Source organism: Barbatula barbatula (genome assembly GCF_947034865.1).
Source record: "Barbatula barbatula genome assembly, chromosome: 3".
NCBI classification, from domain to species: domain Eukaryota; kingdom Metazoa; phylum Chordata; class Actinopteri; order Cypriniformes; family Nemacheilidae; genus Barbatula; species Barbatula barbatula.
The window spans coordinates 18,891,019-18,905,795 of record NC_136764.1 but is presented as its reverse complement, the minus strand read 5'-3'; the positions used below and the strand labels follow the sequence as shown (position 1 = coordinate 18,905,795).

Genomic DNA, 14,777 nt, shown 5'->3' with positions numbered 1-14,777 from the left:
ATAAAAGAATGTTGTGTTTGATGCTTGCTGAGTCTATCTGAGATATTTTAGATATTTTGTTACATAACATCAATATATAATATCAATATATCAACATAAAAACTATTTTTGAATAATGTCTTATAATGTTAAAAAGTATAACGGTGTAGTCATAAGCACAGATCTGTTCAAAACAGCACGTAGTCAAACCAAAAACCATGTGGTTTGTCATGTGCCAACATGATGTCAAACAAAATGATCTGTCTTGGCAGGAGATGCTAAAACAATGTACAGTTTGAGCCACCACGGTGTTGTTGTGACCTCTGAAATGACCATGGGGGTGGATCAGGGGAGTGTCATGCAATGGGAGGTGCAGGAAAACAATATAAGCTCATAGCTTCTCATTTCAACTTTGATGTTTAAACAAAACATTTCTACATTGTAAAGGAGTCAGGTTAAAAAGCAGAGGAGTCTTCATTTATAAGCAGTGATGTACAACGGTAGTTATTCTCAGGCCAATTTTGGCTTGGCTGCCAAGAAGATACACAAGTCTAAAGGCAAGAGCTGCGGTTACTACATGAGAATTGTCTTCTTTTTTTCCTCGCTCATCCAGTCTTTGATCATTGCGAGTTTGGTGCTCTTTCTGGTGTACGGACAACCCGAGCACACTGTGGAGGAGAAGCGACTGCAAGAGTTGGACCAAAGTGTGAGCAAACTCACCATGGAAAATTACGTTCTCCGTGAGAAGGAAAAGAACCTGACGAAAAACTTAAACCTCACTCTTACTGCCAAGAAGGCCAATGAAAAAGATCTGTTTGAATTACGCAGACTGGCAAATATTTCATTTGCAACAATAAGGAGCATACAAATAAAAACGGTGAGAATCACATATTTCTTCATACTGTATTGAATTTTTATGGATAAAAAAGTTTGATTTATTAGTTTATTTCTGTATGATGTTGTTTCTATAGACAAAGACGTCTGCAATGCGAAGAAAATCAGTACCGGTTCTTGTCACTGAAATCCTGTGACAACATACAGACATTACATACATCTCTGATGTGCGCATAAATGACATAAGTTAACGCAGAAATGTTTGTAATGTGTGTATGTTGTAGCGTGTGTAAGTCCAGCTTAAGAAAGAGTCTATATCAGCTTAAGAGTCTCTCGTCACCGGATCTCTGTGACAGTTCTATTGATAACTGGTGTAGACTATTTGACTATTTTTGTAGTTTTTCTTTCTGCAAAATGTCAGACTTAACCAAGAGTATAAAGGAGATTAAATGTACAGCGCTGTGAATCTCCAAGTTGGAAACCACTCATGTAAAGTATTAACATAAAAAGTTTTTGCATTTTTCTGTACTCCGCATTTACAGTCTCAGTGTGAGATGGAGAAACGAATACCTCAAGCTCGCTCATTTACTCCTACATTCTGTCCGGATCCAAATGGTGAGAGGGTTCTTTAGAAAGTTCTTTATAAAAAAAATTATTTAGTTTGCAGTCTTATACAAAGTTAATTGAATTTCTTGAATAAAATACATTTATAAATAATAGAGAAATTGTACTTTTTCTAGAAAGCAACAAACAATTGCGACTTATGCTACAGCAGTCTGAAGAAATGCTAAAGCTGGTCAAAGCAAACTTCACTCAGAAGATGGATTACATGAAAACCGAGTTAGAAAACTCCAACAAAGACAAGGATCAGTATCATCTAGAGGCAATTGAACTGAGACGAGACAAGGCTTATCTTCAAGAGGAGCTCGGTCTGTATCAAAAGAAGTGCAAAGAAGATTTTGTAACATCTTTACAAGGAATCCCCAATGTTACCAAAGAATTTCTCAAAAGAATCGACGACCTGTTTTCGAAACACATTTCTTTCCAGCTAACGTGTGATAAGCAAAAAATTCAACTCGAAAACATTCGAGAAAACTGTAGCAGCCTTTCAAGTGAAGTTGAGAACAAGCTCCAGTCGTATCTGGACGTAGTGGGGAACCAGTTCACCAGAATTAACGGTGAGAACTCCAAATACGTGACAGAGAACAGACGTTTCCGAGAGGATGCTGACTGGTGCAATCAGAATCGCAGTGCGATGGCTCGAGAGAATCGCAGGGTTCTTGAGCAGATTCAACTAAAGCATGATCAAGACATTAAGCAACTGCTGCTGGAGAGTAAAAAATTGAAAGGAGACAACGGGTTGAAAGAAGATCTTCTGTCTGTGAAAGAAAAAGACATTAAAATGCTTAAGGATATGGTTAACACTCTCAACACCTCACTTGCCAGCTGTAAGGTGAAATTGGTTTTTAGTTTATACAATATACAATATATAAGTTGTAAAAGCTTTACTTTTTATTAAAAACAAAAATAAGTATATCAAAATTATTTCACATTTTTCCTTTTGAAAATACGTATAACTAATATATACTGATTTATTTGTAAACATAACTGTCTGTCTGTAATAAATGTATTTATTTTCTCCAAACTTTTTCAGCCACCAATGAGAACTTCATTTGGGCCAAACCCATACGGTATGCCAAACATACCAAGTGCTGGTGGATCCGCACCAAGTTCAACTGGACTGAGCAGGCCCAGTGTAGGGTGGTCAGGAACTGGCTCCACAGGGTCAGGAATTCCCAGTCATTTTGGTGCTGGGTCTAGCATGAGTTGGGGCAGTTTAGGATCATTTGGCACATCTCAGAGTGGGCCAGGATCAAGTACAACAGGTATAAGCCAGACAGGGACAAGTAATTTGAGTGGAGTTGGAACAGGATTAACAGGATTTGGTAGTGCTGGATCAAGTGCAACCTCAACTGGGAGTATAGGATCAAGTGGAACTGGATCAAAAGCATTCAACAGCGCTGCATCAAGTGGAGCTGGGGTGAGCAAACCAGGGGCAGCAGGTGTGGGTTTTGGCTCACCTGGATTTGGGATGAGTGTTGGCGGAGGAAGAACAAGTGGGAGTGACAGTGCACTGTTAAATCAAGGTAAAGCAGGAGAAGGTTTGCACTTACCAACACAAATTCCAATCAGTTCATGAATATGTCATTTACATTTTTTATCGTAGTTTTGGTAATGCATTATTTCTTGTATTTGGTTTACAGCACAGATAAGCAACCATCTGCGGGAGCTGCATCGTTATTCAGTTCCATCTTAAGAGAGTTTAAATCATCTACAGTATATAAAGACTGATGTATGAATTGATTGAAAATCTCAATGTACTCAGTAAAAATGTACCCTGCAAGTCTTTAATGTTAGGCTTTTTACTCATTTTCAACATGAACATTATTGTTATTATTAATCATATATCGTGATATAGAGTGGATTTCTGTGCGTTAAAATCATTTATGCTTGTATATACTTTGTAAGATATTTATAGAAAAAAATAACTGAAATTATAAGTTACCTGTACAATTGGGCATTGTCTTTTAGGCAGTATTTTAGTGTAAAGTCAAATATTTTTATACTGTATGTCCCTCATTATACCTGAATATAAAATAAAAGTGAAATATACCATGTCGTCAGTTTTTAATTTGAATTAAATGAACAATTTCCAATATATTCTGCAGAATATAAATTTCATAATATATAAGTTTCATATTTCATGCAGAATATAAGTCAAGTTAGCAAACACACAGGAGTTAACTTGTAATCCAAACCAACACTTTGAAATAAAAAATACAAAGTTTGCTACAAATAAAAATAAACATGCAATGAATATAGGATATGTTGAAATGTGCCAAATAAATCTATATACTGTTAGTTAAAATGACATCTACATTGTTATAATTGTGCAAACACAATGTCTCCAAACAACATGCGTATCATACTTAGACGGAAAAATGTACAGTATATACTTGGCCATGCAACTATCAATGACATTACAATAGACTCATCTCACATACGCTTAAAATAGCTCTGGCTAACCTGCAGACTATTGTCACTGTTTTGCGTCAATGGGAAGCACTATTTAAAACAGAACCACTCTCTAACCAAAGCAAATCCATATCAGTGTGAAGCTAAGCTATCGTTCAAACATTGTACAGGAAGCTGAGACTTAGGGCTAACATTAATGCACAGATGAAAAATACAATGAAATGAAAAATAATAATAGCAACCTCGAGATGGATCACAACCTCAAATGTGGCCAATTCGCTAACAATTGAACGTTGTTAATTTTAGTGTGGCACTGGCATAATGTAAAACAATTAAATGGTTTCCCGTGTCAACAAATATCCTGTCACCAAGAATGCCAAATGTGGATAAGACAAAGCATAGGAAAAAAAGTGAAGCAGAGACACAGGGCGCCAATTAATATGTAGGGGCGTCACAGATGCCTGCTATCCTGCTTAAAGGATATCCTTTGTTTGACACAAGTGATTTTCCACTTAAGACATCTGATCTCCTGTTCTCAAAGTGGGTAAACTGAGTACTTGGTAGCTCTGACGTCCAGGACCTTGACCACAAGAAAGATCACAAGATACAAAGCCATCTACAGAACACAATGCAATACTGTCGTATGTTGATGTGGAATGTTAAGTCCCAGAGGCTTTGGTGTTTCTGACCTGAAATGACTTTTTCTGATGTTTTTCCTGATTATGAAATCAGGAAACGCCAATTATGAGAAGATCCGATTCACTCACCTGTTCTTTTCCTTTTTTGTTTTAGCATGACCCAGTTTAACAGGATATTTTTGAGGGAGGAGTCTTTTAAAAATAAGCAAGGTGTACTGCGCTCTCCATCAGGAAACGCATTTCTGCTTATTATTATTACCTTCTTCCTACCTAGGTCACAGAACCCATCACCTTTTGTCTCCTTAATCTTACATTCCCAAGCCTAATTGCATTTCCTATTTGCTTGGACCTTTAATGACCACCATTCTGGTTAAACCATTAGAGGGCAAAGGATTTCTCTTGATGACATTTACACATTGCCATTTGTGTGTTACGTAAGTTTTTGGAGTTATGAAAACAGCATAACATCAAACATAAATGATGAATAGAAAATAGACCTTTAAATGAAAAGGAGTAATGATACACTCTAAACAGTGCTGAGTTGCAGCATGGCATTGAATTAAAAAAAACTTATCAAGGGTTTGTGGAACAAAAGCACAACTGTTTTGGAGAACATTTTTGGTAAGACACAAAATGTATAAATCCCAACGACCACTAGATGGCTTTCAGCACTATTGCAAACGTTCCACTGAAAGGAATTGTTCAGCATTTTGTCATCATTTATTTATCCTCATGTCCTCCAAGAGCTGTATATGACTGCATGTGGAACACAAAATAAGATATTTTGAGAAATGTCTTGGTGGTTTTGTATCAATACAATGCAAGCCAATGCGGCCAGGTTACCAACATTTTTCTAAATATCTTCTGTTGTCATAAAGCTTGATCAAATAATGAAAGCATTTACATTTTTGGGTGAACTATCAATGTTTGTTTTTGGTTTATTTACAATGCCACGTAATGGAATAGAGAAGGAAGCTGTGCTATTTATTATGTGCTGTGTGTTTTATTTAGTGTTATTTAGGAGACAATGAATACTTGACGTTTATTTTTGTCAAAATACACGGAACTTGACATTGCACGGTATGGTTTTCATTTAATGTTAAAGTCTATATGTTTACGTGTGTGAAACATTGAAATATATAGGCCTATACTGTACATTTAACGTCTGTGTCACAAAAACGAATAATTGGCTATAAGCAAATCTTTTGTAATATTTTTAGATACAAAAACTGTTATTGAAGGTAACACTGCCAACTGTATGTTTTAATGCTGATCCATTAATATTTTGATCTACGTCAAAAACAGCCATATTTGTATACACCTTTACTGAATTTCCACCGGTGTAATGTTCTCGCTGAATCTCTCTGCTGATTGGTCTGTTTCTGAGCATCTATGAATTATGCACCTCGCGTTGCGTTATGTCACAGCCAACATGAGGCAGATGGCGCACATAACTAACTGACAACACAGGCAAACTAAACAGAGAAGCACAGCGAAATAATACAGCTTACGGGCATGGATACATTGAAGCTGAAACGCGCTTTTCTCCGGTGAGGAGATCACGGATGATCAACGCAAACGTGTAGTTGACAACTTATTATGGGATCACTGGATGCTTTGCACCTGTTTGCATCCAGTAAACGACATCGGCGCTGGGACAGCTGGCTAGACCTGGCTGTGCGGTCAGTTTCAGCACCAGCAGCATCAGAGCTGACGTATTCATAGAGCAGATCACAACGAGTATCATACACAATGTCTTCAGCGGCATTGGGTGAGTGACACTCATCTACCCTTCATGTCGACGATTTAACATATGATTGTTCATGTTATTCAGGAACATCTGACTGTTGGTATATGGCAGTGTTTTCGGTCGGTAACCCTGCTGTATAACACGAATCCATAGCCTTGCCTTTGGTGGCTGAATATTGAGTTTGCACTCAACATCATTTGAGGTTTGATATACTGTATAGAAGAGCTCTTTAAAACGCACCCAATGCACTAAGAATGCCTTTCCTATCGATGAAAATATCTGTCATTTTACGTTTTTCTCGTTATCTAATCGACATATTTGTACTTCAATAACCCTATGCTATCTGAGCAAAACTCTAGACAGCGTACAGGGGTTATATAGAACATGTGAATTTCATAAATGCTATGCTACCTCTGTTTACTAGTTCCTCCTTTTTTCTGCATGTGACTTTTTTCTTTTATTCTTTTGAGCAATAGAGTTGCAATCGGTATTGCGTACTGAGCAACCTTAGCATCCTTTTTCATTCCTTTACGCATACATTTGGTTAAGGCCGCTGAAGTAAATCATTTTAGATCTCAAAAGTACTTCACTTATCTTCACACGTAACTCAACTGCCACTCAAAAAGAGCACACTCTGTGACACTGTGGGCACAAGTTTGACAGCTTATATTCGCACATTGTATCCTGTTTCTTGCAAAAAACTTCTTAGATTTTGCAATTCCATACAAGCTATGTTTTACCTAATGACATTAAATAATAGACAATTCTGAACAATGATATCATTTTTAGAACTGTTGGGCAGATTACCAATCTTCTTATTTTGTTTTAGTGACACGTTCCACAATTCAACATACTGGTAGAAGCTTCTCATCGTTTATGTCAATGGTTAAACAATAGGCTTTGGTTTTTTTAAGACTTTGGGTTGACCTGATGTGGATGACAACTAAAATATAAATGTAAAGTGGTTTGTGATGGTGTGAACAGATGTTTCAGTGGTCAGATTTACATTTATTTGATCAGATGCTTGTATCCAAAAAAACTTTTAGGCAAAGCAGGCAGCATTAAAATGAGGTGTCGGGAGCCAGCAATACTGGCCGCAAATTATTTTACAATATGTAGACAACATACAGATATACTGTAAATAGCCCTATACTTTTTTGTTTTTGTTAAATGAAAAAACTAAAGTTTGAAAAATCATGTCATGATTTTTACACAAATATAATGCAATGATTGTGAAAATAACATTGATGTCTCCTTTCCCCAACCACAGAGAAATTGCTCAGAGGTCGTCTCTTTCATGCCAGGCAGTACCTAATGAGGCATAAATCTAGCATCACAATGGCACCGGCTGAAAACTGTGATATTGTTTTAACATTCCCAGGTATGCTATACAAGGGAGAGTGAATAAAGTAAAAGGACGATTAGGGCCCGGCAATCCCCCAGAGATCTGTTTTATTAGTATATTTAGGATATTTAGTCGGAGCATCACTAGTAGTAATAGTACTAGTAGTAATGTAATAGAAATTATAAATGTGTTATTAAAAGATTTTGCATAGAAGTGAAAGGCATTACGCAGACAGGTGAGCTCATAACACAACTCTCCTGTTTGTTTGGTGAAGTAGGGGGCCCAATTTCATATTCCTTTCATAGGGCCCAAAATAGCTAGAAGCGCAAGTGATGGTATATACAGTTTGTTTTAAAATTTATCATCTGATTTATCATCTATTTCACAGACACCACAGATGACCATACGCTGTTATGGTTACTTAACCAAATCCGTCTGGGGATTCCACAAATCAGAATCCAGATTCGGCAACATAAACAGACTCACTCCTATGCATTCTTCATTACCTCAACCTTTGAGAAGTAAGAGCCTGAAATGTCTGAATCATTTGACAGATGGTCACTCTGTCTTACAAAAATAAAACTGCAGAATGATGGTTCATTTCTCTCTGAAGCTTGTTACGTGGAGCTGAGCAGATGGGCATGCAAAAGGCAGTGAAGCAACGCTATGGAGGCGGCACTCACAGGTTTTCCTGTGAAGAGGACGACATCTACGAGAACATAGAGAGTGAGCTGTGTTTCTTCACGTCACTGGTCAGTCTTCCACGTCATCTGCCTTCTCACACAGCCTTTGTTTGATGTTCCACCTGTTTAATGTTATTAAGATTTGCTTCTCTGATGTTTTTAGGAGCGTCAGAGTATTATCAAATATTGGCTGGACAATCTGAGGGCCAAACAGGGCCAAGCCCTTCATAATATTCACTTCCTGGAGGGTCAACCAATCAGTAGATATTTAAATATATCTTTTGACTTTCACAAAAAAAGATTAGGTTCAGAAATGCTTATGTTTTTATCTGATTAAAGTTGTTGTGTGTGTATCCTTTTCTAGTACCAGAGCTTTTAGCCAGATGTGTAATTCTTCAAATGTTTCCTATTCATGAGCAGAGAATTCTGAACCAGTTGATGACATCCTGGGTTCAGGCAGTCTGCGAGAAACAACCCCTAGGTGAGAGGATGGCTGGTGTGTTTAAAAGTAATCTGATTCAACTGAGGCACTTCCTTTCGTAAACAGCGTTTTGTGTATCTAGTTTCTTCATTTCGTGTGGACTGAAAGGCACTAACACACATTAAGTTCTGTTGTATGAATTCAGAATACAAAGCACCAGACACTGCATGTGGTATTGTGCAAATGTATCACACTTTCATTTTACTGGTTATGTTGGTTTTCATCCAAAGCCGATTTCTTTAGAAACACCCCCCTCAGACTTAAAAATGCGTGTTTAAAAAACAGATTAGGCCTGATGTTTTTGTTTTTCTGCTTCTGACAGATGACATCTATGATTATTTTGGGGTGAAGATTGCAATGTATTTTGCATGGTTGGGATTTTACACCAACTCTATGCTTTACCCAGCAGTGATTGGCTTTCTGCTTTGGATCTTTGCTGAGTCTGATCAGGCAGGTTTTTTTTCTTGATATCATAGGCCTACACCTTGAGAATGTAAATATAAAAAGAGAACATGATGTTCAGTTGGCTTTGAGCCATGTTTTTTATTAACAAACCTTTATGAAATGCAGACGAGCCAGGATATCTGCTGTGTGGTGTTTGCCCTTTTCAATGTGATATGGGCAACACTTTTCCTGGAGAGATGGAAGCGTCGGGGAGCAGAACTGGCGTATAGATGGGGCACACTTGACACGCCTGCAGAGTCACTGGAAGAGCCACGTCCACAGTTTCGGGTACAGTGGCATCATTTACACATTATCTGTCACTAGTTATGGCTTCCGCCTGTTTAAAAGGACATTATAGTTCACCCCATTTTATCAGGTATGTTTTAGATTACGTCTGATAAATATATAAAATTGTGTACTACTTTATAATCGGCATTTTTTACATGTATTTTGCTTTGTATATCAGGGAGTTAAACGTCGCAGTCCAGTGACTGGATCTGAAGAGTTTTTCTATCCACCCTGGAAGAGAAGCATGTTCTGCTGGTTGGTCAGCTTTCCCATCTGCATCCTCTGTCTCGGCTTTGTATGCTTGCTCATGTTTGTCTGCCTGGAACTTCACGTAAGTAGTAGATTCGTTTTTTATTCTTAAAACATATATTTGTAGGTTTTAGCACATATATAGGATTCATGACATATGTCTACATGTTGCATCTTTTGCAGGAATTTGTCATGGAAACAAAAGAGTTGCCAAGCATGTGTAGATTTATTCCTAAAATTCTTCTGGCTATAACTGTAACTGTATGTGATGAAGTGTACAAGAAAATAGCTCTCTGGCTCAATGATATGGGTGAGATTGAATTCAGTCAAATTTATTCAGACAATGCTGATGTTTTAAACACATCTTTCTTTTGTCATTGCTTGTTTAGCATTCATCATTTTTACAGTCAATGACAACTTTTTCATTTTAAACAGAAAATTACAGACTTCAGAGCACATACGATAATAATCTCATCCTCAAGACAGTTTTTGTAAGTCTAATGAGTCTATCTTTACATCAAATATTTCCTAAGTGTGGAATTGTTTGTGTCAGTAATGTTTCTATGTTTTGTCACATTTTAAAGTTTCAGTTCATAAATTCTTACCTCAGCCTTTTCTACATCGGATTTTATCTCAAAGATATGGAGCGGCTGAAAGAGGTAATACATACAGTAAACAAGTCAGACTAATGTTAAATTTGTCAAGTCCTATGAATGAACATTCTTCTCATAAATTAAATATTAATTATTATTATTAATTAAATTATTTATTATTAATTATTATTAATTAAATTCTCGTTATTTACAGATGCTGGCTACGCTGCTGATCTTCAGACAGTTTCTACAAAATATAAAAGAAGTGTTACAGCCCTATCTCTATGAGCACCATAAACTGGGAGCTCTTAGGACCTTATGGGACTTAATTCGCACTATGTTCTTGAAATATATTCATTTGATAGTCCAAAGAATACGACTGACTTGCCAAGCCCGACCAGATGAAAATAAATGTGGCACGTCTCCAGACCAATCAGAGAAGAGAGAAAGGAAGAGCTTAATTGGCAGCTACAGAGTTCCCAAAACAGAGGATGAGGATGCTTGTCTAAAGCAAAGGAAGGTCAGTTTCACTGAGAAGGTGGAATACAATGAAAGAGTTGTGAAAACACCAAAACAAAGGAGCTTGCAAGAAGATGGCAGTCCTACACTTGTGGAGGAAGGAATGGATCCATCCTCTATATTTGACATGTGTGATGATGATGATGTTATTGATAAGGAAATTTACGAAACTATGAGTAAACCGCAGGAGGCTCCGAGGAGAAAGACTAGATCTGGAGACAACGACAGTGTGGACAAGAAAATGTCTTGGATGGACCCTCCTGAGGAGAATGAATCTACTGTTTTGACTCAAACAGAGATTGAAAGTTGTATGCTAATTTACGAGGTTTGTGCTAGTCCACAAATCTCAGTTCGTCAGAAAAATCACCTGATGTTATTGTTAATACATGACTATTATAAAATAATTGAATTCGTTTTTTTTACTCATTGAGAGAGAGAAGCATTAAAGGGCTGCTCCTACTTAAATGTACAGCAATAGTAGTCTTAAGTGGTCAATAAAGACACCCAACATCTTCTCATATATGATCAGGGTTATTTTCTTATTTTTTACATCATTTTACAATAAAATATTATTTATTTTGTTCTGACCTGCAGGACACTCTCCAAGATTACCAAGAGATGTTCATACAGTTTGGCTATGTGGTGCTCTTCTCCTCTGCATTTCCCTTAGCAGCCATGTGTGCCCTCATAAACAATATTGTAGAGATACGTAGCGATGCCTTAAAACTTTGCACTGGTCTCCAGAGACCTTTTGGGCAAAGGGTACAGAACATTGGACAATGGCAGGTCAGGTGATCAACTCAGACTTCTTGGTATAAATATTTGAGAGCATATATTCTTTGACATATACATATATTGTTGAACTTGTTTCTGTTTGTTTGTCCTCAAAATGTGAACAGACCGCAATGGAGGTTATGGGTCTGATTGCAATAATTGTGAACTGTTATCTTATTGGCCAATGTGGACAGCTACAACGACTCTTCCCCTGGCTGAGCCCTGAGATGGCCATTGTTTTTGTTGTAGTACTAGAGGTAAAAAGGACTTTTCATATCCTTAACAGGAAAAAAACAAACTGCTTCTTTGTGTCAAGTAGTAAAAACATTTGAAAGATATCAAAGTAAATTAAATGTACTGTTACTCTTTCCCAGCACTTTGCCATTCTACTCAAATATGTAATTCATATTGCAATTCCTGATATTCCAAACTGGGTGGCAGATGAGATGGCCAAATTGGAATACCAACGTAGGGAAGCGCTCAAGGTAGCACAACCACGCAACACAGGCAATGTTCAGCACGAGCAAACATTATTTGAATCATTCTGTCTTTGTTTCTCATTGTTGTTTGTCAGAAACATGAACGTCTGGCTCAGAAGCACCAGCAGCAGCATCGGCGAAAGACCGAAGAAGCAGAAGAGCATAAAAAAATGGCAGAGGAACTGGCACGTCAAGACAGCGAACAAGAAAGGTCAGATCTTAGTGGAGGTGAAGATCAACACCGCGATAAAAGTCCAGGGGCCAAATTCATCACTGGGGATAGACTCAAGAGACCCAGCTCCCTTTTGGGCAACAATAATGTCATGAAACTTAAACAGATAATCCCACTTCAGGGTAAATTCACTTCTACCACTTCTCCCACGAGTGGTGAGGCAAAACTTCCAGGTTTTCTTAAATTCCTCAAGTCTCAAGAGGTGAAAAAGGAAGCCACTGCCACATCTGGGCCAGCAGCTACACACACGAGCCAAGAGAAATCACAGTCTCCCAGCAAATCCTTCAATCCAGGCAAACTCTTCAATTTTGGAAAAGACAACATGTGTACTGGTGCTGGTTCTGATCAGCAAGCTAAAGCAGATGCCTCTAGGGCCAGCAATACACAACACCTTATTCTTGACCAAACCCCTTGGTCAGAAGAGCTGCCATCTTCTGAGGTTGAGAATACAGACTTTGACAATAATCCTTTAAAAAAAAAACAGTGAAGGATGTTACTACTCAATGCATATATAACATTGACTGTGATGCATAACATTTGCTTGAATGTAACAACCATGTAGTGGTCAAACTATTACGCCATAGTTTTCACATAATAATGATTTATATTAATCCGAGATCTTATGTTTATCTTTCAGAAGGAGGCATGCTATAGCCCCTGCATGAAAATTAACACCGGCACAGGAAAGCTAGAAAGTTTGAATGAGCATAGATCGAGCATATACCATAAAAAAAGAATAGATTTTCTATTTTTCTACACATTATTTTGTTACAGGAATTAGATACATATAACTTAATCCATACAGATTGCATGATCTTTGCTGATCTTGAATTAAATAGCAGAGTAAACACATAATGCAATAAAATGAAGAAATACTGTGAAAATACATGTATATGGTGCACTCAGATTGTTTCACAGCTCATTTTATACTTCTGCATTCGCAATAATATATGCACATGCAATTGCTTAAAAATGCACTAAAATGTGAAAATAAAGTACAGTACCTAACATTTAGAGAAAAGTCGTTTTTATTTGATAAACTGCTGTTATGTACATTTTTGCCCAAATTGATTGCTTTCATTACTATGCGTATGCCATGCAAAATGGACTGCATACATCAGACTACATGGCTGATAACATGACCATAATAACTAATACATTTCAAATTATACTGAGAAGGATTAGAGCATTAAATTCAGTATGTCCATTAAATAAATCTGATATCTATTCAATGTGATCTGTTCAAATATCCCTTTTCAATCATTTCTTTCAAAACGTTAAATACTAACCAACAGCTTTATTGGAATTCACTGAGAATCCATTTCAAAAGTATTTCATCAGCCGTCCAGTACATAGTATCAATGCGTAAGAGATTTTCGTCCTTTGAGCATTCGCCGCAGGATAACTTCGATTCCACCCGGAGTACTGATTCTTTTGATCCAGCCATGGGTCCGCTTCCGTTTGATGTTGTTTGGTTGATATTCTGTTCCACGTTTGCCTGTACGGACCTGCTGATAGTGCCAAAGCGGTTGCTGGAAAACACAGGCTCCCTCTGCTTTGGATCTCAGTGTTCCCTGGACAATTCTCTGTTCAGGCCCTGTCCTTGATAGAAGCACTGAACTAATCGAGCGTTGTTGACTGCAGCTGAAAACTGTACAGGGAGTGCCATTCCTCCTGAAATTTAACCAGAATGTAAACATATGATGTACAAAACATCTGTGAATTCACATTATAGTGTGACAATATCTTTGCAAATTTCTCAAAGACCTGTATTTAAGGACAATTTTCAATACATCATTTACACGTATCAATCAATATGCTTAAAAACTGAGTGGCAGAGCAGCTAATGAATGAATGACAATGCTTAAACCTGAAATTAATTGGTTAATAATTTTACACTTCTCGCACTTGCATGACAAATGTTAAAGGTAGGCAAATATAAAGGAGCATATATATTTATATGTATACATTTGAAGTCTGTCAATATAACTAAAACAATGAAAATACTTTATTTCATTAATGAACTGTTTGATCAGATTGCACTCATGTTGTGAAGTCATTACGCTGTAATCTATAATTTCGCCTATGATGTTATACTTGAGCTGCAAGCTAAATCCCCAAACAACTAAAGATTAACAAAACTACCATATCAGAGCGTAGTTTGTTTTAAAGAAATGATTGTATCCACATACCAACACAAGCTTGTTGTCCCCGAAAAGCGCGAAAATGTTCGTAATGCGTTCATTTTCCTCTGAACGAGCTTCTACCATCAAAATCAGACCAAAGTCATCGCATGTCACGTATTTCTTCATCTACTATGCGATAGGCAGAACATTTCATATGACTGCCCCCTCGAGGTAAAATGCAGAATACAATTTGCGCCGCGCACTGCATGATTTAATTGTATACGTTTTATAAAGGCATGGGTTTTTAAGTATAGATAATAAGGATTG

General features: G+C 37.3%; 3 protein-coding genes across 3 annotated transcripts; 2 read left to right on the top strand and 1 right to left on the bottom strand.

Moving 5' to 3' along the window:
• The first annotated feature begins 382 nt into the window (after positions 1-382).
• plvapa (plasmalemma vesicle associated protein a) lies at positions 383-3,489 on the top strand. The gene is made up of 5 exons (XM_079451990.1): positions 383-856; positions 1,356-1,428; positions 1,554-2,266; positions 2,468-2,960; positions 3,078-3,489. The coding sequence occupies exons 1-5, from the start codon at positions 470-472 to the stop codon at positions 3,128-3,130; spliced, it is 1,719 nt and encodes a 572-aa protein (XP_079308116.1). The 5' UTR covers positions 383-469; the 3' UTR covers positions 3,131-3,489.
• Positions 3,490-5,905: 2,416 nt separating this feature from the next.
• Positions 5,906-13,337, top strand: ano8a (anoctamin 8a). Its single transcript, XM_079453791.1, has 17 exons — positions 5,906-6,258; positions 7,508-7,618; positions 7,971-8,103; positions 8,196-8,334; positions 8,429-8,525; positions 8,630-8,746; positions 9,069-9,196; positions 9,317-9,478; positions 9,657-9,809; positions 9,911-10,037; positions 10,163-10,218; positions 10,312-10,386; positions 10,535-11,164; positions 11,434-11,625; positions 11,739-11,870; positions 11,988-12,098; positions 12,188-13,337. The coding sequence occupies exons 1-17, from the start codon at positions 6,240-6,242 to the stop codon at positions 12,809-12,811; spliced, it is 3,006 nt and encodes a 1,001-aa protein (XP_079309917.1). The 5' UTR covers positions 5,906-6,239; the 3' UTR covers positions 12,812-13,337.
• Positions 13,338-13,343: 6 nt separating this feature from the next.
• Positions 13,344-14,631, bottom strand: mrpl34 (mitochondrial ribosomal protein L34). The gene is made up of 2 exons (XM_079453792.1): positions 14,517-14,631; positions 13,344-13,998 (listed from the first exon to the last, which is right to left on the bottom strand). Exons 1-2 carry the CDS (start codon positions 14,567-14,569, stop codon positions 13,683-13,685), a joined length of 369 nt encoding a protein of 122 aa, XP_079309918.1. The 5' UTR covers positions 14,570-14,631; the 3' UTR covers positions 13,344-13,682.
• Positions 14,632-14,777: the final 146 nt, after the last annotated feature.

Bases quoted from the DNA above. Each gene is read 5' to 3' on its own strand.
- plvapa (XM_079451990.1), top strand. From the start codon at position 470: ATGTACAACGGTAGTTATTCTCAGGCCAATTTTGGCTTGGCTGCCAAG. The intron at 1,429-1,553 runs GTGAGAGGGTTC...TACTTTTTCTAG, and splicing joins ATTCTGTCCGGATCCAAATG to AAAGCAACAAACAATTGCGA. The intron at 2,961-3,077 runs GTAAAGCAGGAG...TTTGGTTTACAG, and splicing joins CAGTGCACTGTTAAATCAAG to CACAGATAAGCAACCATCTG.
- ano8a (XM_079453791.1), top strand. The intron at 8,747-9,068 runs GTGAGAGGATGG...TGCTTCTGACAG, and splicing joins CTGCGAGAAACAACCCCTAG to ATGACATCTATGATTATTTT. The intron at 9,197-9,316 runs GCAGGTTTTTTT...TATGAAATGCAG, and splicing joins TCTTTGCTGAGTCTGATCAG to ACGAGCCAGGATATCTGCTG.
- mrpl34 (XM_079453792.1), bottom strand. From the start codon at position 14,569: ATGAACGCATTACGAACATTTTCGCGCTTTTCGGGGACAACAAGCTTG. The intron at 13,999-14,516 runs GTATGTGGATAC...GTTAAATTTCAG, and splicing joins GGGACAACAAGCTTGTGTTG to GAGGAATGGCACTCCCTGTA.